Source organism: Ornithorhynchus anatinus, chromosome 2, assembly GCF_004115215.2.
Source record: "Ornithorhynchus anatinus isolate Pmale09 chromosome 2, mOrnAna1.pri.v4, whole genome shotgun sequence".
Classification (NCBI taxonomy): Eukaryota; Metazoa; Chordata; class Mammalia; order Monotremata; family Ornithorhynchidae; genus Ornithorhynchus; species Ornithorhynchus anatinus.
In genome coordinates, this window is record NC_041729.1 from 111,223,807 (window position 1) to 111,241,328 (window position 17,522).

General features: G+C 41.1%; 1 protein-coding gene across 1 annotated transcript in view; it reads right to left on the bottom strand.

Moving 5' to 3' along the window:
- Positions 1-17,522, bottom strand: part of SLC9A2 (solute carrier family 9 member A2) — a 90,668-nt gene that overhangs the window by 54,849 nt on the left and 18,297 nt on the right. The window contains exon 2 of the mRNA XM_001514625.6: positions 8,136-8,599. Coding sequence (XP_001514675.2) covers positions 8,136-8,599 — 464 coding nt within the window. The remainder of the gene's footprint in view (positions 1-8,135; positions 8,600-17,522) is intronic.

The window sequence follows — 17,522 nt, forward strand, 5'->3', positions numbered from 1 at the left end:
GCTTCAATTAGGCATCTCTATGAGGATGATCCCCCCTCTAGGCTGTAAACTCACTGTGGTCAGGGAACGTGTCAACCAACTTTGTTATACTGTACTCTCCCCAGTGCTTAATACAGTGCTCTGCATACAGTAAGCACTTAATAAGTGTCACTGATTAAAAATGCGATTGATTGATCTACAACTCTAGTCCTGATCACTCTCATTTTTGCAGTCCCTTATTTTCTCCTGCCTTCAGGGCATCGCGACATGCCACTGACATCTCAAACTTAAAATGTCCAAAATAAAACTCCTCATATTCCCACCCAATCCCTGCCCTTTCCCTGATTTTCCTATCACTGTAGACAGCACCACTATCCTCCCTGTCTCACAAGCTCATAACCTTGGCGTTATTCTCAACTCATCTCTCTCATTCAATCCATATTCAATCATTCTATATGCCACCAAATCCCATTGGTTCAACCTCCACAATAACCCTAAAATACACCCTTTCCTTTCCATCCAAACTGCACTTACCCTATCTTTCTTTGATTACTGTACCAGCCTCCTTGCTGACCTCTCGGCTCCTGTCTCTTCCTATTACTGTCCATATTTCACTCTGCTGCCTGGATCATTTTTCTACAAAACTGTTCAGTCCATGAATACCCAGTTCTCAAAAACCTCCAGTGGTTGCCCATCCACCTCCATATCAAACAGAAATTCCTTACCATAGATTTTAAAGCACTCAATCGCCTTGATTACCCCCTCCTACCTTAATAATAATAATTGTGATATTTGTTAAGCACTTACTATGTGCCAGGCACTGTTCTAAGTGCTGGAAACAAAATAATTCAGTTGGATACAGTCCCTTTCCCACATAGGGCTCATAGTCTTAATCTCCATTTTACAGATGAGGGAACACGGAAGTTAAATGACTTGCACAGTACCACAAGCAGAAAAGTGGTGGAACAGGAATTAGAACTCAGGTCCTTTGGACTCCCAGGCCTGTACTCTATCCACTAGTCAACACTGTTTTTCTAGGCTACCTTACCTCCCTGATTTCCTACTAGAACCCAGCCCATACACTTTGCTCTTTCAACACCAATTTACTCACTGTACCTCAATCTCATCTATCTTGCCAATGACAACTGACAACTTTATCTGTATCATCAGTGGTATTTATTGAGCACCTGCTGTTTGTAGTACACTGTAGCCTTCCCAAAATCAAATCTCCTTCAGGCCTTTTCCAGTTAATTCTCTTCTCACCATCTTATTCCTGAAGTGGATAGAGCACAGGCCTGGGTGTCAGGAGTTCATGGATTCTAATCCGGGCTACACCACTTTTCTACTGTGTCCTTGGGCAAGTCACATAGATTCTCTGTGCTTCATTTGCCTCAATTGTAAAATGGGGATTAGGACTGTGAGCCCCTTCTGTCCAACCTGATTATCTTGTAACTATCCCACAGCTTAGTACAGTACCTGGCACATAATAGTGCTTAATAAATATTATTTAAAAAACCCTCCCTCCTTGGCCCTTGTACTCTAATTATATCCTTTCTCTTGAAAACCACCTAAGGCCCTTTTCTACATTTTTTGTTATTGAAGCTTTCACTTGTCTATTTCACTACATTTCTTCATCCTCCAATTTGTAAACTATTTAATGTTGGTATCCCGGATAAGCAAAGGCAAGATTCCTGGTCTCAGAAAGCTTACAATCTATATTTATTCATCCGATGAGGCCAGCTCCCAGGAATAAATTAGGTGAGTAACTGCGATATTTAAGTGCTTACTATGTACCAAGCACTGCATTAACCACTAGGGTAGGTACAAAATAATTTAGTTAGAAACAGTTCCTGTCCCACTTTGGGGCTTACAATCTATGGAGGGAGAACAGGTATTACACTCCATTTTGGAGACAATAAAATTGAGGCATAGCAAAGTTAAGTGACTTGCCCTAGGTAACACAGTAGGCAAGTGGCAGAGCTGGGATTATAACAATAATAATTATTATTAAAATTAGTAATAATTATTATTCTGTTATTTGTTAAGCACTTACTATATGTCAGGCACTGCACTAAATGCAGGGGTGAATACTAGCAAATTGGGTTGGACACAGTCCCTGCCCCACTTGGGGGTCACAGTCTCAATTCCTACTTTACAGGTGAGGTAGCTGAGTCCCAGAGAAGTGAAGTGACTTGCCCAAGATCACACAAAAGACAAGTTGCAGATCCAGAATTAGAACCCATGGCCTTATGACTCCCAGGCCTGTGCTCTATCCACTATGCCATGCTGATTCTAAATCAATCTATCAATCAATGGCATTTATTGAACACCTACTGTGTACAGAGTACTCTATTAGGTGCTAGGGTAGATGCAAGATAATCAGGCTTTGGTTTTTTATGGTGTTTGTTAAACACTTACTATGTGCCAGGCACTATAGTAGCCGCTGAGATATGTACAAGCTTATTAGGTTGGACACAGTCCCTGTCACAGATAGGGTTTACAGTCTTAATCCCCAGTAACTGAAGCACAGAGAAGTGAAGTGCCTTGCCCAAGGTCATTTGGCAGACACGTTGTGGAGCTGGGATTAGAACCCAGGTCCTTCTGACTTCCAAGCCCATGCTCTATCCACTTGACCTTGGTGCTCAAACTCTAAATAGGAAGGAGAACAGGTATTTAATTCCCATTTTACAAATGAGGGGACTGAGGCACTGTTAACTGATTTGCCTACGGCCAGCCAGCAGGTAAACTGTGAACCCAGAACTAGACTACAGGTCCTCTGACCCTCAAGCCCATTCTCTTTCTACTAGGCCACACTGCTTCTTGCTGCTTAGGCTTTGGTGAAGGAGCAGTAATTCTTTCAAGTCACAGAATGCCACATTATAAATCACTGCTTTGATGTGCCCTGAGTATTTCTTATAATTTCTGGGAATAATTTACTTCCAGGATTTGGCTAACTTAATAAGTTTGGGTGCCAAAACTGTTGCTTTGGACCATTAAAATCAGGTTTTGAATTGCTTTTTACTGATTTTTAAACATCTAATCCCTTTCTATTTTTCGAAGGTTACAGTGGTTCATGACAACTTCAGCACGGACATCCTGGTCAGAGAGCATGTGACAATCATTTGTATTGAACATCAGTGGACAAGTTGCAATGGAACATTGCAGTTAGAGAAGTTCTCCTTAAGAACATGAAAGAGTATCCTAGCAACAAGGAAGTTTCCATAACCTCTCACCTGACTTCCCCTGAATCTTTCATCTGATCTTCAGCCCAAGATAAAATTATTGCAGTTTCAACTGGCCAAATTCCATGAAGACCTTCTTACTTACAAAAAAATTTCCACACAGAAAAGATGCTTTGCAATTCTAATTAATGTACACATAGCACGACAGTTAAATGCAGCTCCAGATATTTTTTTCCAGTTCTCTGCATGAATGACCTGATGCTACATTGACATTTTTAGAAGCTTTTAAAGAGATTAAAATACCAACAGTGTCTGTACGCTAAATACCAATGCTAATTTGAGGATCCACTGCTTTCAAATCATTCAAGGTGAATTATTTGTAAAAGGGCCTGATGTCACGAAATTAGGAATTTTTTTTATATTGCAGGCTTCAAGGGAAGGAGTGAACTTGGAGATGTCACTTCTGCTCATATTCCTGCTATGAAGAATCTTTCCTGAGCCCCACTGATCCACCATCTAAGAACAGTGGATTGGTTCCTTTTCTGGTGGAATCCTGCCCCACAGCCTCCAAAGCCATTTCAAAGCACAAGCCCAGGAGAGCAAGCTAGGCAGGGAGATGTCCTGAAAAGATTGCATAAGTATAACCTTGACAAAATTCTAGATCAGGGAGAAACGTGTGCTAGAAATTTTAATGGAGACTGCAGTATCCACCATGCATACTGGGTGGGATACTGGTGTTTTTCGGATGTTCAGAGACCCCAATATAGATTAAGAAAAATCTTGAAAAATTTTTATCTTGAAAACAGTATTTACACAGGGAAGGTGGAAGATATCTTATGAAAGAATTTCTTAGCCTATTTAAATATTGATCTACTACTCAGGTTTCTCTAATTTCCTCTAATTTAATGATTCTAAGAGAAGCAGCATGACCTAGAGGAAAGAATATGGGCCTGAGAGTCAGAGGACCTGGGTTCTAATCCTAGCTCTTGTGCTTGTCTGCTGTGTGACTTTGGACAAGTCACTAACTTCTCTGTACCTCAGTTCTCTCATCTGCAAAACAGGACTTAATACCTGTTCTCCCTCCTACTTGGACTCTGAGAACTGATAGGTTGTTTCTACCCCAATGCCTAGTATAATACTTGGCAAATAGATTGTGCTTAACAAATACCACGATAATTATTACTATTATTATTCTAAGGACAGCGCACCAGCACTTTCTTTGACCTTTCTCTACTTCCTCTTCAACCTTTTCTCTGAACAAGTGGTCACATTGAACTATTCCATTAATACAAAGGTCATCAGGAGATCACCGGCCAAAAAAACCCCCCAAAACATAAAAACATAGACTATCTCTTCTCAGTAATCAGAGAAAGTAGTCCATGTTTTAGGAGACACATATTGTGTATTTGCCTTTTGTTGAAACAGTAACTTCCATACTGTGCCCATGAAAATATAGTCAGGCACCTATTCTGGTCCCTTGCCATTTGAGTTTAGCCTCTCAGCTTTAAATGGAGCTGTTCAGAGCCCTCTTATGCTTGATAAATGTAATATATGTGACTCCCTCAACAAGACACCAGGAGGGAGCTGCTTGTCCCATTGGATTTTAATTTAAGTTTGAGGTAACAGAAGCACTATTACCTACTCAATTTCTCATTTTTTAATGGTATTTGTTAAGTGCTTAATATATGCCAGGCACTGTACTTAATGCTGAAGTAGATATAAAATACTCAGGTTGGACACAGTCTATGTCCCAAGTGGGGCTCCAGGTCTTAATCCTCATCTTACATATTAAGTAACTGAGGAACAGAGAAGTTAAGCAACTTGCCCAAGATCACACAGCAGACAAATGGTGGAGCTGGAACTAGAACCAAGATCCTCTGACTCCCAGGTCCATGTTCTTTCCAATAGGCCACACTTCTTCTCAGTCTTCAAACCATCAACTAACCAATGGTATTTAACTGAACATTTGCTGTAAGCAGAGCATGGTACTAAGTGGTTGAGAAAGTACAATAGAGTTGGAGTCATGTCACCTGCCTACAAGGAGCTTACAATTTAGGGAGGGAAACAGCTGTTAAAATAAATTACTGACATGTACTTAAATGTTGTGGTGCTTGGGGATGGGTGACTATCAAGTGTCTAAATGGTACGGATTCAATTGCTAAGGTGACACAGAGGGAGAGAGTGTATGGAAAATGAGGGCTTACTCAGGGAAGGTATCTTGGAGACATGATTTTAATAAGGCTTCGTAAAATGGGAGAATGGCAGTCTGTCTTACATGAAGGAGACACGGGAAAGGGGTCAGTGGTGAGAAAGCTAAGATTGAGGTACACTGAATAAATTGGCAACAGAGGAAGGAAGTGTGAAAGCTGAGTTGCAGTAGGATATCAGCAAGGAAAGGTAGGAGGAGACAAGGTGATTGTTTTAACTTTTTTTAGAAAAATATCCTGAATAGCAGAGTGAAGTAAGGGCTGGAGTGGAGAAAGACAGGAAAGATCAGTGAGGAGGCTGATGCAGTAGTCAAGGCAGAATATTATGAATGCTTGGGTTAACATGGTAGCAGTTTGGATGGAGAGGGAAGAGTGGATTCTAAAAATGTTGTGAAGGCTGAACCGACAGGATATGATGACAGATACAATATGAGAGCTGAGTGAGAGAGATGGGTCGAAGTTATTGGCTTGTGAGACAGGGAGGATAGTGGTGTAATCTACAATTATGGGGAAGTCAGGATTTAGATGGGAAGACAAGGAGCTGTGTATTGGTCATGTTAAGTTTGGGGTGTCGGCGGGATATCTATTCTCAGGCAGAAAAACCTCACTTTTATGAGGTAAGTAAACTCTTCCCTGTTACCGGTCAGCAAACCTAGGGAAATACTATCCTCTTTACTAATACAAAACTGTTCAACTAGCAAATCAGGATGGAACTCTGATTTTTGACCATATGGGAGAGCAAACCATTGATCAATCAATGGTTTATGCTGAGTGCCCTACTGAATGCTAGGTGCTGTATTTAGCAACTGGGAGAGTACAACAGTAATACGACACACATTTTCTGCCTTACCTAAGGAGCTTATGATTTAATGTGGGAGACATGCAGAAATTATTTACAAACAGTGGAAGTCGGAAGAATAATGAGACTGGAAATAGGGCAAATTTATCAGGTTGAAGCAATGAAAACTGAATTGTTATAAGCACAGGTAAAAGCTTGGCATCTAATGGTGAGTTCAACATATGCTACCAAAAAATACACTCCAAAACTAACTAATGTTGGGATTAGGGTTTGGGTTAGGTTTTGCAGTCTTTTAAATTTATGTCAATCTTTCTGTCCAATGCTTTCAGGTAGAATGTAAGTTCACGTACAGTCAATTCTTCCATAAAAATGCATGTTTTCACTACACGTTCCAAAAAGAGCACGATGGAGGAATTAAGATACATTCTTCTAATACCACTGTGGAAGTTGCAAGATGCAGGGTTGAAAGCTATGGCTGTGGGCATGCACCTGACATCGGACACTGTGTATTACAACAGGAATTTTCTTTAGTATGCGATTTACCCAGATCTCAACCCCATGTTAAGAGAACTAGTTGTACTTTTATTCTACTGCAAAGTGGAACTTTTCTAAGTCTGTCTCTTTCCTTGTCTCTCTCACCAAAAAGATTCAGTCCTTGTGGAAAAACTGGATAGCTCTGGCAATCTTAATGAGGTGTGAAATCGATTTCCTTTTAAATTCACTATCTTCTGAGTAGGATTATTTAGAGATCGGATAGCATTAGACCAGTAATTGTGCTTATCCAAAAGTGCATATGCCACTGATATGCAAAATAGCTTTGGGTAAAGTCACTTTTTTCACCCCTTCTCTCCTCACTAAGAACACTCTGTCCTTTCTAACTCCTACCTCCTCTGGAAAAGGTATGGCTTGATCCATGGAAATTATTCTTTTTCATACTCCATTACACACTGAATATTTGCCTATCTTGTTTCCTGGATTCAACCAAATTATGGTTATCCCCATTAAGCAGAGGAATAGATGGAGTGGATAATATAAACCTCCAAATAATGGAGAAGTGGCTTGGGATAGTGAAAAGAGTAATTTCCTAAGACCTGCTATGAATTGGAGATTTGGGAAGGAGAAAATCAAGTTTGGGGATAACAGGTGCACAGAGTGGCAAGTTCACAGCTAAAACAGGCTCTAAAATAGACCTCAGATAGTTGACCAATGGACCCTCCAATCATGTATCAACAAGGGTTGACTGCAAGCACTGACTAACCAGAAACAGGTGATTTAAGGAAAACTTTGAATTACTATCAATGACAGAACACATCATCCAGTTCTGCCAGAACATATATTTTCACTAGTGGTTTAGAAGGTTTTTTAAGGAATTAGGAAACAGCCATCTGAAACAATGAGCCTGTTTGGATGGGACTCCTTGGTGTCACAGGAAATAGCTTGGGGACACAGTCAGACAACAGGTGTACAAAAGCACAGGCTTTCCTTACCAATCAAGCAGTCAACAGGATTTACTGAGAGCTTACTGTGTGCACAGAAATGTAATAAGTGCTAAGGAGAGTACAATACAACAGAGTTGGCAGACACATTCCCCGCCCCCAGTGAGCTCACAGTCTAGGTTTTGAATATTAGGTTATATAGGGTTTTGTAAGAAAGTAATCTCCACACTTTAGAATTAGGGATTTGTTCTTTAGAATTTATGAGTGAAAAATCTTTGGAGATGCATCATCAAAACTGTTCTTATGCATCTGGTCATAAATATTTTCTTGTAAGGTTCAGTAATGGATCCACACTGGATCACTCTACCAATTGATCAGTTGAATGATTTATTGATTAAGCATCTCCTTGTAAGGTTCAGTACTGGATCCATGCTGGATCTTTTGGACATCAGTGACAACACCACTGCTTCAACTGGAAGCAGGATTTAGCATCCCTAAAATAAATAACACTGTTGGAAAAAAAATAACTCACCACAGTTACTGCATCGTTCAACAGTGACTCGCCAAAGACCAAGATGTAAAGTTGTTCGTTGACATGAATGTTTTCAAAAACAGCAAGTACAGCTACAGGATCCACGGCAGAAATTAAACTGCCAAAGAGAAGGCTTTGCAGAAAAGTGATGTCACTCAAACCAAAGGCTTCAATCTGGCAAATCCCAAACAGGGATACTCCAATGCCAATAGAATTCCAGAGTGTCCCCACGACTGCATACCAAAAGATAGTTCCAATATTCTCAAAGAAAGGGCGGGTAGGCATAAAATACCCCGCATCAAGCACGATGGGAGGAAGGAGATACAAGAAAAACACATCGGTCTTCATGGCAGGTGGAGATTTTTCATCCACTCCAAAAATGATTCCCCCCAGGAGAATCCCAACCAGAATAAGAAGGCAGCTTTCAGGCACTATTGTGGGCAACTTGTGATACAGATGGAAGCCTGCAGAGAACAAGGACCAAAGACAACAAATGGTTACCTAAGCATGGCTTAAGACAAAACGGTAGCTGCAATAACTAAAATGTCTTGGTTAATACTGAATCAATCACAAAATACTAACTGTGCTTCTTCTGAGGTATTTTTCAAACCTTTAGAAACTCAGGAAGGCTTATAATAGGCAAAAGAATATAAGCATAGACTACGTCTTTTGATTTGGATGGACTCTCAACCACTTAGTACAGTGCTCTCTGGCACTGTGGAAGCTCAGTAAGTACCACTGATTGATCAATTGTGCTTTCTTATATTCATCCCCCCCCCCCCAGCCCCACAGCACTTATGTACATATCTGCAATTTATTTATTTTATATTAATGTTCATCTCCCCATCTAGACAGTAAGTTTGTTGTGAGCAGGAAATGTTTCCGTTTATTGTTATTTTGTACTCTCCCAAGCATTTAGTGCAGTGCTCTACACACAATAAGAGCTCAGTAAATACGACTGAATGAATATGGTGGACCTATTACAGGCAGGTTTCCTCCTCCATTCTCAGTGTAATCATCCCACAGGTTCACACACACATCATTGGGGAACAGAAAGGAGCTTTCATTTGGTAAGTTTTACTGCTCACTGATAGTTCTGACAATTCTCCACTTGTGCATGAATCCCATTAAGGCACAAATGCAATTATTCTACGATTCCATCAGGCAAATATGACAGAGAAAAAAGCCTTCCGCTGGGCCCTGTCAACACTTTGCAAAAATGATAGATCTCTATTTAAGCTCTAATGGTTCATGAAAATTAGTTGAATGTTCAAATATACAAAGATGAAAAGGATCAAATGAACAAGAGAACTGCATTTGTGCTTTTTTTCCTTTCTTCCAATAATGTTAAAGCAGTCGCATTAAAATATCTTGCAAACAGTAATGAATAAATTTATTATGTGAGGGGTGAAATAACTGTTTTAAGTTTACGCTGACATGGCAGGCATTTCAAACCTTTAACTTGTTCCTTCCACTGGCAATGCAGCAGGTTCCCTTAACAGGATGCACTTAGTCAATCGAAGGTGTATGCAATGCACAGGTGAGTACATTACAACAGAGTTGGTAGATACACTCCCCGCTCACAACAAGCTCACCACATTCAATTGCTCCTCACCTCTGGTCTTCACTCACTCCCCTAACTTCACTGGGGCTTTTCCAGAGTCTACCTTGTTCCCTATGACCCTCATCCACCCCCCCCCCCCAATTTACTGACAACAGAAGAGAAGAGGTCCACAGAAACAGGATTCGTGCACTCAATCTATCATATCTATTGAGCACTTAAGGCGTGGAAAGTACAATGCAACAATACAACAATAAACAGACACATTCCCTGCTTGCTCACAATGAGCTTATAGTTTAGAGGATTCTTCTCCACCACTAATAATTACTGCTGGGCTTCTCAAAATTCAATTCACTACATCCATCTCAAGATTTCTGGTTTCTTACTGTTACTAACATTCATTAGGCCCTGCAAATTCCTACTGAAGCTGAAACAGGTGATTTAGTGGAAAGAATGCAGGTGTGGGAATCAGGGGATCTGGGTTTTAATCTTGGTTCTGCCTTTTCCCAGCTGTAAAACCTTGAGCAAATCACTTAATTTCTCTGTCCCTATAAAAAGGGGATTCTAAACTTGTTCTCCATCTCAGGCTGTGACCCCCAAGAACCTTGTCAGTGTGTTTATCTTGTATCTATCCCACTGCTGGCACATAGTAAATACTTAACAAATGTCACAATTATCACTGTATTAATGTCTAAAGCAATGACCTAAGCACTGGGTCAATTACACAAAAATCAATTAGAGAAAATGTCCTTAACTCCACAGAGAATCCTTATTTGAGTGCATGGGCAGAAAGAACAACAAAGTATTCTCACTATAAGTGTAAATATTAGGGAGAAAATTGTCCCTCAATGTCCCAGAAAAATGAGGGAAAGATAGCAACTCCTTGATTGGAAATAAAAGCACCCAAGGAAAGGGATATCATAACCAGGAAGAGGGTGGGAATATCGGTAGGTGAAAGCAGAAGGGTGAAATTAAGGATCAAGTACTTGGGATCTCCTGAGAAGCTGGAAAGAAGGGTGACTGGGAACAGAAAAACAGAAATAGCATGCAAGTGAGACCACTGACCCATCTCAGGGTCACACCTGGAAAGTTCCCAGTACTCTATCAGTCTCAACTTCAGGAGGGAAAGTCTGGCAGAGGCATATCCGTTCCATTCCTAGCGTGAGCAATGGGTAGCGAGTGGAAAGCAATGTGCTACAAGTCAACACTCACCTTTACTGGGCACCAGCGGCATGGGAGAGAATCAAGGGTGAAGCCTCAAGTTTACTGCATGGAAGAAGGCAATGGTAAACCACTTCCATATTCTTACCAAGAAAATTCTATGGATACACTACCAGAACGATGGCAGATAGAGGTGAGACACTCTGGGAGAGAAGTGTCCATGGCATCGTTATGGGTCAAAGATGACTCGACGGCATAGACAAGAGACCACTAAAAAGAGCTGATATAAGGTTGCTTGTCACAGCAGTCCTCCAGAATGCCTATTCCCATCTTCAAAGAGAAATCTCTCATTAATTCAATATAAATCCTATCTAGGATGATGACCTTTGTGTTGTATGTTATTAAATGGCATTTCCGAAAATGTTAATTCTTTCAGCTATTTTTTTTTGAACAGCTAATACAATTGACAATTCAGGCAAATGTCTCTCCATGGTTGTGCCACAAGATGTGTGGTACATATTCACCCAAATTGTGTCCCAGGCATTGTACACACATATGATAGGTGGAAATCCTGCCAGGTACAGAATCAGGTGACTTCTTACTTTGTCAATCATAGTTTTTGAGCACTTACTGTGTGCAGAGCACTGTACTAAGTGCTTGGGAGAGTACTACACGACAATATAACAGACACAGCCCCTGCCCACAATGAACTTACAGTCTAGAGTGGGAGACAGACATTAACATAAATAAATGAAATTACAGATATGCGTACAAGTGCTGTGTAGCTGTGAGAGGTAATAAATAAAGGGAGCAAGTCAGGGCAATGCCTGGGTCCCCCTGTAGTTTTGGGGGTTAGGAGAGTCTTGGAGGGGGTTTATGTGTAAAGGCACTGTATTAAGCATTGGGGTAGATACAAGCTAATCAGATGGGACACATTCCATGTTCCACATGGAGCTCACAGTCTTAACACTCAGTTTACAGATGCAGTAACTAGGGCACAGAGAAGTTAAGTGACTTGCCCAAGGTCACAAAGCAGACAAACGATGAGGCTGGGATTAAAACCCAGATCCTCTTGACTCATCTTATCCTCATAAAACTGAGGCCCAGAAAGGTAAAGCAACTTGCCCAAGGTACCACAGCAGATGGGCAGAAGGGCTAGGATGAGAAATCAGCTCCTCACTCACTCCCACTTATGCACCCTTTCTGTCCAGAGAGGTCCCTAATAGAAAGACCCCCTCCCACCGAGCTTCCTCAAGGCTTCTCTCAAGTGCTGCGCTTCCCCTCCAGTGAACCCACTGCCTATGGCTCTAAGCGCCATAGACCCCAACATAACTGGAGGTGACTAGTTCTGGGCTTGATCAAAATATACAGGATTTTTCTCCGATATCCATTTACAGTCATTGTCTCCATCACAAAGATTCTGCCGGTGTCCAGAGTAAGGACAATCATGTCTAGATCAGTGAAGATACCAGGGGTCATAGGGTAGTTTTTCACTATGACCAGCTGGATGACCATGTGTAGCTGTGACTAGCTTGTGGCCAAAGTCAAAAGATGGGGACTGCTAAGCATCAAGATAACAGGTCTGGCAGAGCAACAACTTCTGCCATCAAATTGTTTGGAATGTTCTGGGAAAAGGCTGGCCACAATCACTCCATGGGCTGGAGCTGCCTCCTCCTGAGGGCACAGCGAAAGGAAGTCAGGCAGTTGGAACTTCCCGTTGGCTGTAAGAGCCTTCCTGCCAGCCAGAAGACATCATCATGTGATAAATGTATTTCTATCTAATCTATAACTGAGGTCAAAAGGAAGCTAGAGTGGATTAGGTTAATCATCTTAATTTGTGGCTTTGTAGACTTAACCCCATTCTTCAGCATTTTCCCCAAGCAGAGCTATCAAGCAGGCCTTCTACAAGACTTTGGGAATCAAATTCTTAATTTAGCTTTTACAATCTTAAACCTCAATGACTGTAAACACCCTGCACACCATAACTTTAATATCTTCAGTTGTGATCCTTTTTCCCATTTGTGCTCCTATTTAAATCCTGATTTTTGAACTTGTCTGGTTTGGGAGTTTGGCTCAGTCCTGGTCATTGAGGCTTCTATATACTCTCAGTTGGATAACAGTAATAATGTGTTAATCGCTTATGAAGTGCCAAGCACTGTTCTAAGCAGTAGGGTAGATACAGGGTAATCAGATTGTCCCACGTGGGCCTCACACTTTTAATCTCCATTTTACAAATGAGGTAACTGAAGCACAGAGAAGTGAAGTGACTTGCCCAAGATCACATAGCAGTCAAGTGGCAGAGGCGGGATTAGAATTCACCTCCTCTGACTCCCATGCCTGTGCTATTTCCCCTAAACCAGCCTGCTTCTCTATGGAGCTCCCTAATCCCACTCCTTTCCTACATAGTTCTAAAAACAAGATGGCTCATTTTGGTGCTCATTTCATAGTTACTCAGCAAACAAGGCCCAGGTGTGATCTCCTGAGGAATAGGTGTCAGGGGAGTCTAATGGATTTAAAGTGGTAGTCTGTGGAAAAAATATTTTATTCACACAAAGCATTCATGCATCCCATTGAAGTCAGGATCCAGGAAAGTTTCATGCTCCAAAATATAATGCCTTGTGTCCTTTATGTAGGTCACATGGCATAAAGATTATTTTGGCAATACACTATTACTCCCTCCTGAACTTTAATTGTAGTTTTTAAGTAGTTAAAGTTTATAATCAATTATTCAATCAATACTTAATGTTTTAAAGTGGCTTTTTTTTTCTTTCTTTCAAGGACATCAAGAGACTTTGACAAATGTTATCTCTTTTTCTCCCAACCTTATGAGGTTAGGACAGAAGCCATTACTGCCATCTCCCAGATGGAGAAATGACTAAGTGCCTTGCCCAAGGTCTCCTAGTTGACGTCAGTCCAGGGTGATCTGAAAGTCACACATACTGACTCTGAGTTCAGTACATTTCCACGAGACCACGCTGGGCAAGGGAAGTCAAACTTGGCCATTATCATGGCTACACTAATGAATCCATCAATCAATCAATTATTTATTGAGTGCTTAACTGTGTGCATAGGTCTAAGCACCTGGGAGGGTACAGTGTATTAGGGTTGGTAGACATGTTCTCTGACCACAAGGAGCTTACAGTCTAGTGGGGAGCTAAGATGTGTACCCACGTGGAAAGAGAACAGGCCTGGGAGTCAGAGGACCAGGATTCTAATCTCAGCTCCATCACTTGCCTGCTGTGTGACCTTGGGTAAGTCCCTTCAATTAATCAATCCATCATGGTATTTGCTTACTATGTATAGGGACTGTACTAAGTGCTTGAGAGAGTACAGAAGAGTTGGTAAAAATGATCCCTGCTTGCAAAGAGCTCACAGTTTAAATGGGAAGACAGACATTAAAATAAATTACAAATAAATCACAGTATCAATGTACTTAAGATGTACACACCCAACTGCACAGGCAACACAGAAGGAAGGGCAAATAGGGAGGGGAGGGCAAATAGTGTGGAAAATGAGGGGTTAGTCAGGGAAGGTCTCTTGGGATTCAATGCCTGTTCTCCTTCCTACTTAGACTGTGAGCACCCTGTGGGGCCTGATCCTCCCTTTTTCCCAGACTAAGCCCCCCTTTTCCTCAGCTCCCCCTCCCTTCCAAGTCACCTCAACTCACTCCCTTTGCTCTTCCCCTTCCCCACCCCACAGAACTTAGGTATATATGTATATATCTATACTTCTATTTATTTATATTGAAGCTTACTTTAGCTGCGTATATGTCTATAATTCTATTTATTGACATTCATGCCTATTTACTTATTTTGATGTCTGTCTCCCCCCGTCTAGACTGTAGGCCCGGTGTGGTCAGGGATTGTCTCTCTTTATTGCTGAATTATACTTTCCAAGAGCTTCGTACAGTGCTCTGCACAGAGTAAAGTACCCAATAAATATGACTGACTGAATGAATCTTGTTTGTAGCCCAATGCTTAGTAAAGTGGCAAATGGTAGGCACTTACTTTAACAATACCACAATTATTACAATTATTATAATCATTAGCATCAGCTCCAAAACAGGGCATGTACTTTATATATTTGGGCAAGTCACTTAACCTCTGTGCCTCAGCTTCTTCATCAGTAGAGTCTTTACTGAAGTCAGAATTTTATTTTATTAAGTCCTGTCAAGCCATTTCCGATTCATAGCAACTCCATGGATATACTTTCTCCAGAACGTCCTGCCTTTGCCATAATCCGCAAACTTTCTAAGGGTTCTTTCATTATCGTTGTTATAGTCTCTATCCAACTAGCTACTGGTTTGATTCTTCCTCATTTTCCCTGGAATTTTCCTAGCATTAGTGTCTTCTCCAGAGAATTAGTCCTCTTGATTATATGTCCAAAATGTTCTAATCTAAGTCTAGTTATTTGGCCTCCCAAAGACCACTTTGGCTTAATTTGCTCGAAAATTCATTTATTTGTTTTTCATGAAGTCCACAGTAATCGCAAAGCCTTCTCCAACACCACATTTCAAAAGAATCGATGTTCTTTCTATCCTGTTTTTTCACTGTCCAGCTTTCAGATCCATACATTGTCATTGGAAACACCATAGATTTGTCAATCTGTATTTTTTTTGCAATTGTTACATCATCACTGAGTTCATGTGACCACACCACCATATAGTTAATTCTCTGAAATCACAGGTAGAATTAACAGGATAGGCTAAATAGCAATTTTGCAGGAGTTAACATAATCCTCAATCAGGGAGTTGAGTGTTAGCTTGAGGCTTTTGAGATATAAAAACTAGCAAGCATGGTAAAGAGGGCCTGCAACACCTAAATTCTGGCCACCTCTTTCTCTTCCTATTTTTCTCTAAAATATTTCTTTCTATATGAATTCCAGGCAATATTCAAGTCTCCCACCTAGAGTGAATACCATCTGTAACAAAAGAGTTCAACTTCGGCCCAGACATGTTCTATGAATGTGCAGAGAAGCGGCGTGGATCAGTGGAAAGAGCACGGGCTTTGGAGTCAGAGGTCATGGGTTCGAATCCCAGCTCGGCCACTTAGCTGTGTGACTTTGGGCAAGTCACTTAACTTCTCGGTGCCTCAGTTACCTCATCTGTAAAATGGGGATTAAGACTGTGAGCCCCACGTGGGACAACCTGCCCCCTGTGTCTACCCCAGCGCTTAGAACAGTGCACGGCACATAGTAAGCACTTAACAAATACCAACATTATTATTATTATTGTGTAGAATGGACAGTGGGAAGAAGGCAGCAAGGAGGCCAGGAGGAGAGAGAAAATCCCTCAAGGAAGACCGGAAGCAGAGCGCATTATCCCACCACCGACCTCTTGCTCATATCCTCCCTCCTAGCTCATATCTGACAATTCATGATTCTCTCTACTTTAAAAACCCATTTTAGATCACTTCTCCAAAAGTTCTCTAAGTCCTTAATTCCCTATCTGCTCTTCCCTCTTTGACAACTATGCACTTGACTGTATACCCCTTAAGCACCTTGATATTCACACCAATCCCACAATACTTATGTAAGTATACTTATATTTTACTATTTCCTCTCTCCATAGCTTATTGAAATGCCTGTCTTCCCCTTGTATAATGTAAGGTCCTAGTGGACAAGAATTGCATTTACCAACTCTGTCATACTGTGCTTTTCTAAGTGCTTAATACAGTTTTCAGCCCTATTAAGTATGCAATAATTACTACTGATTGATCGATAACTTCATGTGATGTCTTCTTTGAATGTGATGGATAATTTTTATATATAATATACATATTATATGTATATGGTATATTATATATATTAGAGAGAGAGAGGAAGAGGAGAGGAGAAGAGAGAAGAGAAGTGAAGCTAATGAAAGAGGAGAACAGAGATAGTGGGTGGGGCATGAACAGGCAGGAAGCCATGTCAAGCAAGACAGAGTCCAAAAAAATGCCCTGAATGGGAAGAAAACTAGAAAACTGAGCCAGGCAAGAACAGAGAGGGGCATACACATAGTCAAGAAAGAAGAAAGGAACTGGATCCCCTGGGGTAAGGGGAGGGAAACAGGGAGATCCAGAAAGCCCAAAGGACAGGCAGAAAGAAGGAAAAAAAAAATGACCCAGGCAGAAAGCCAATCGGGCCTGAATGTGCAGTTTAAACAATAACAAAAAGAAAAATATAACCCCTAAGGGCAGAGGGGTGGGACAGATCTTAGCCTCCCCACAAATATTTTGAGGGTTTTTGCTAGTTTGGGGATAACAGATTACAGCTTCCTAAAAATATGTTCAGGTCTATACAGCTGAAGTGAAGTGGAGGGGTTTTCAATTCTGCCCTAATGTGGAGGCAGGCTAGGGAGCTAGTCCTGAGTGCTCAGCCAAGGTATTCTCCTGTAGCACCAACAACCTTCACAGGCAGAACCTCCTGCTGGGCCATGTCTCAGTTCCACTTCCAATGCTGCGAGGATTATAATCAAAGAGATTACAGGGTATCTTTATTCAATAATAATAATAATGGTACTTGTTAAGAACTTACTATGTGTTACTATTCTAGGTGCTGGGGTAGATACAAGTTAATCATTTTGGACACAGTCCCTGTGCCACGTGGGGCTCACACTTTTAATCCCCATTTTACAGATAAGGCAACCAAAGACCAGAGAAGTGAAGTGATTTGCCCAAGGTAGC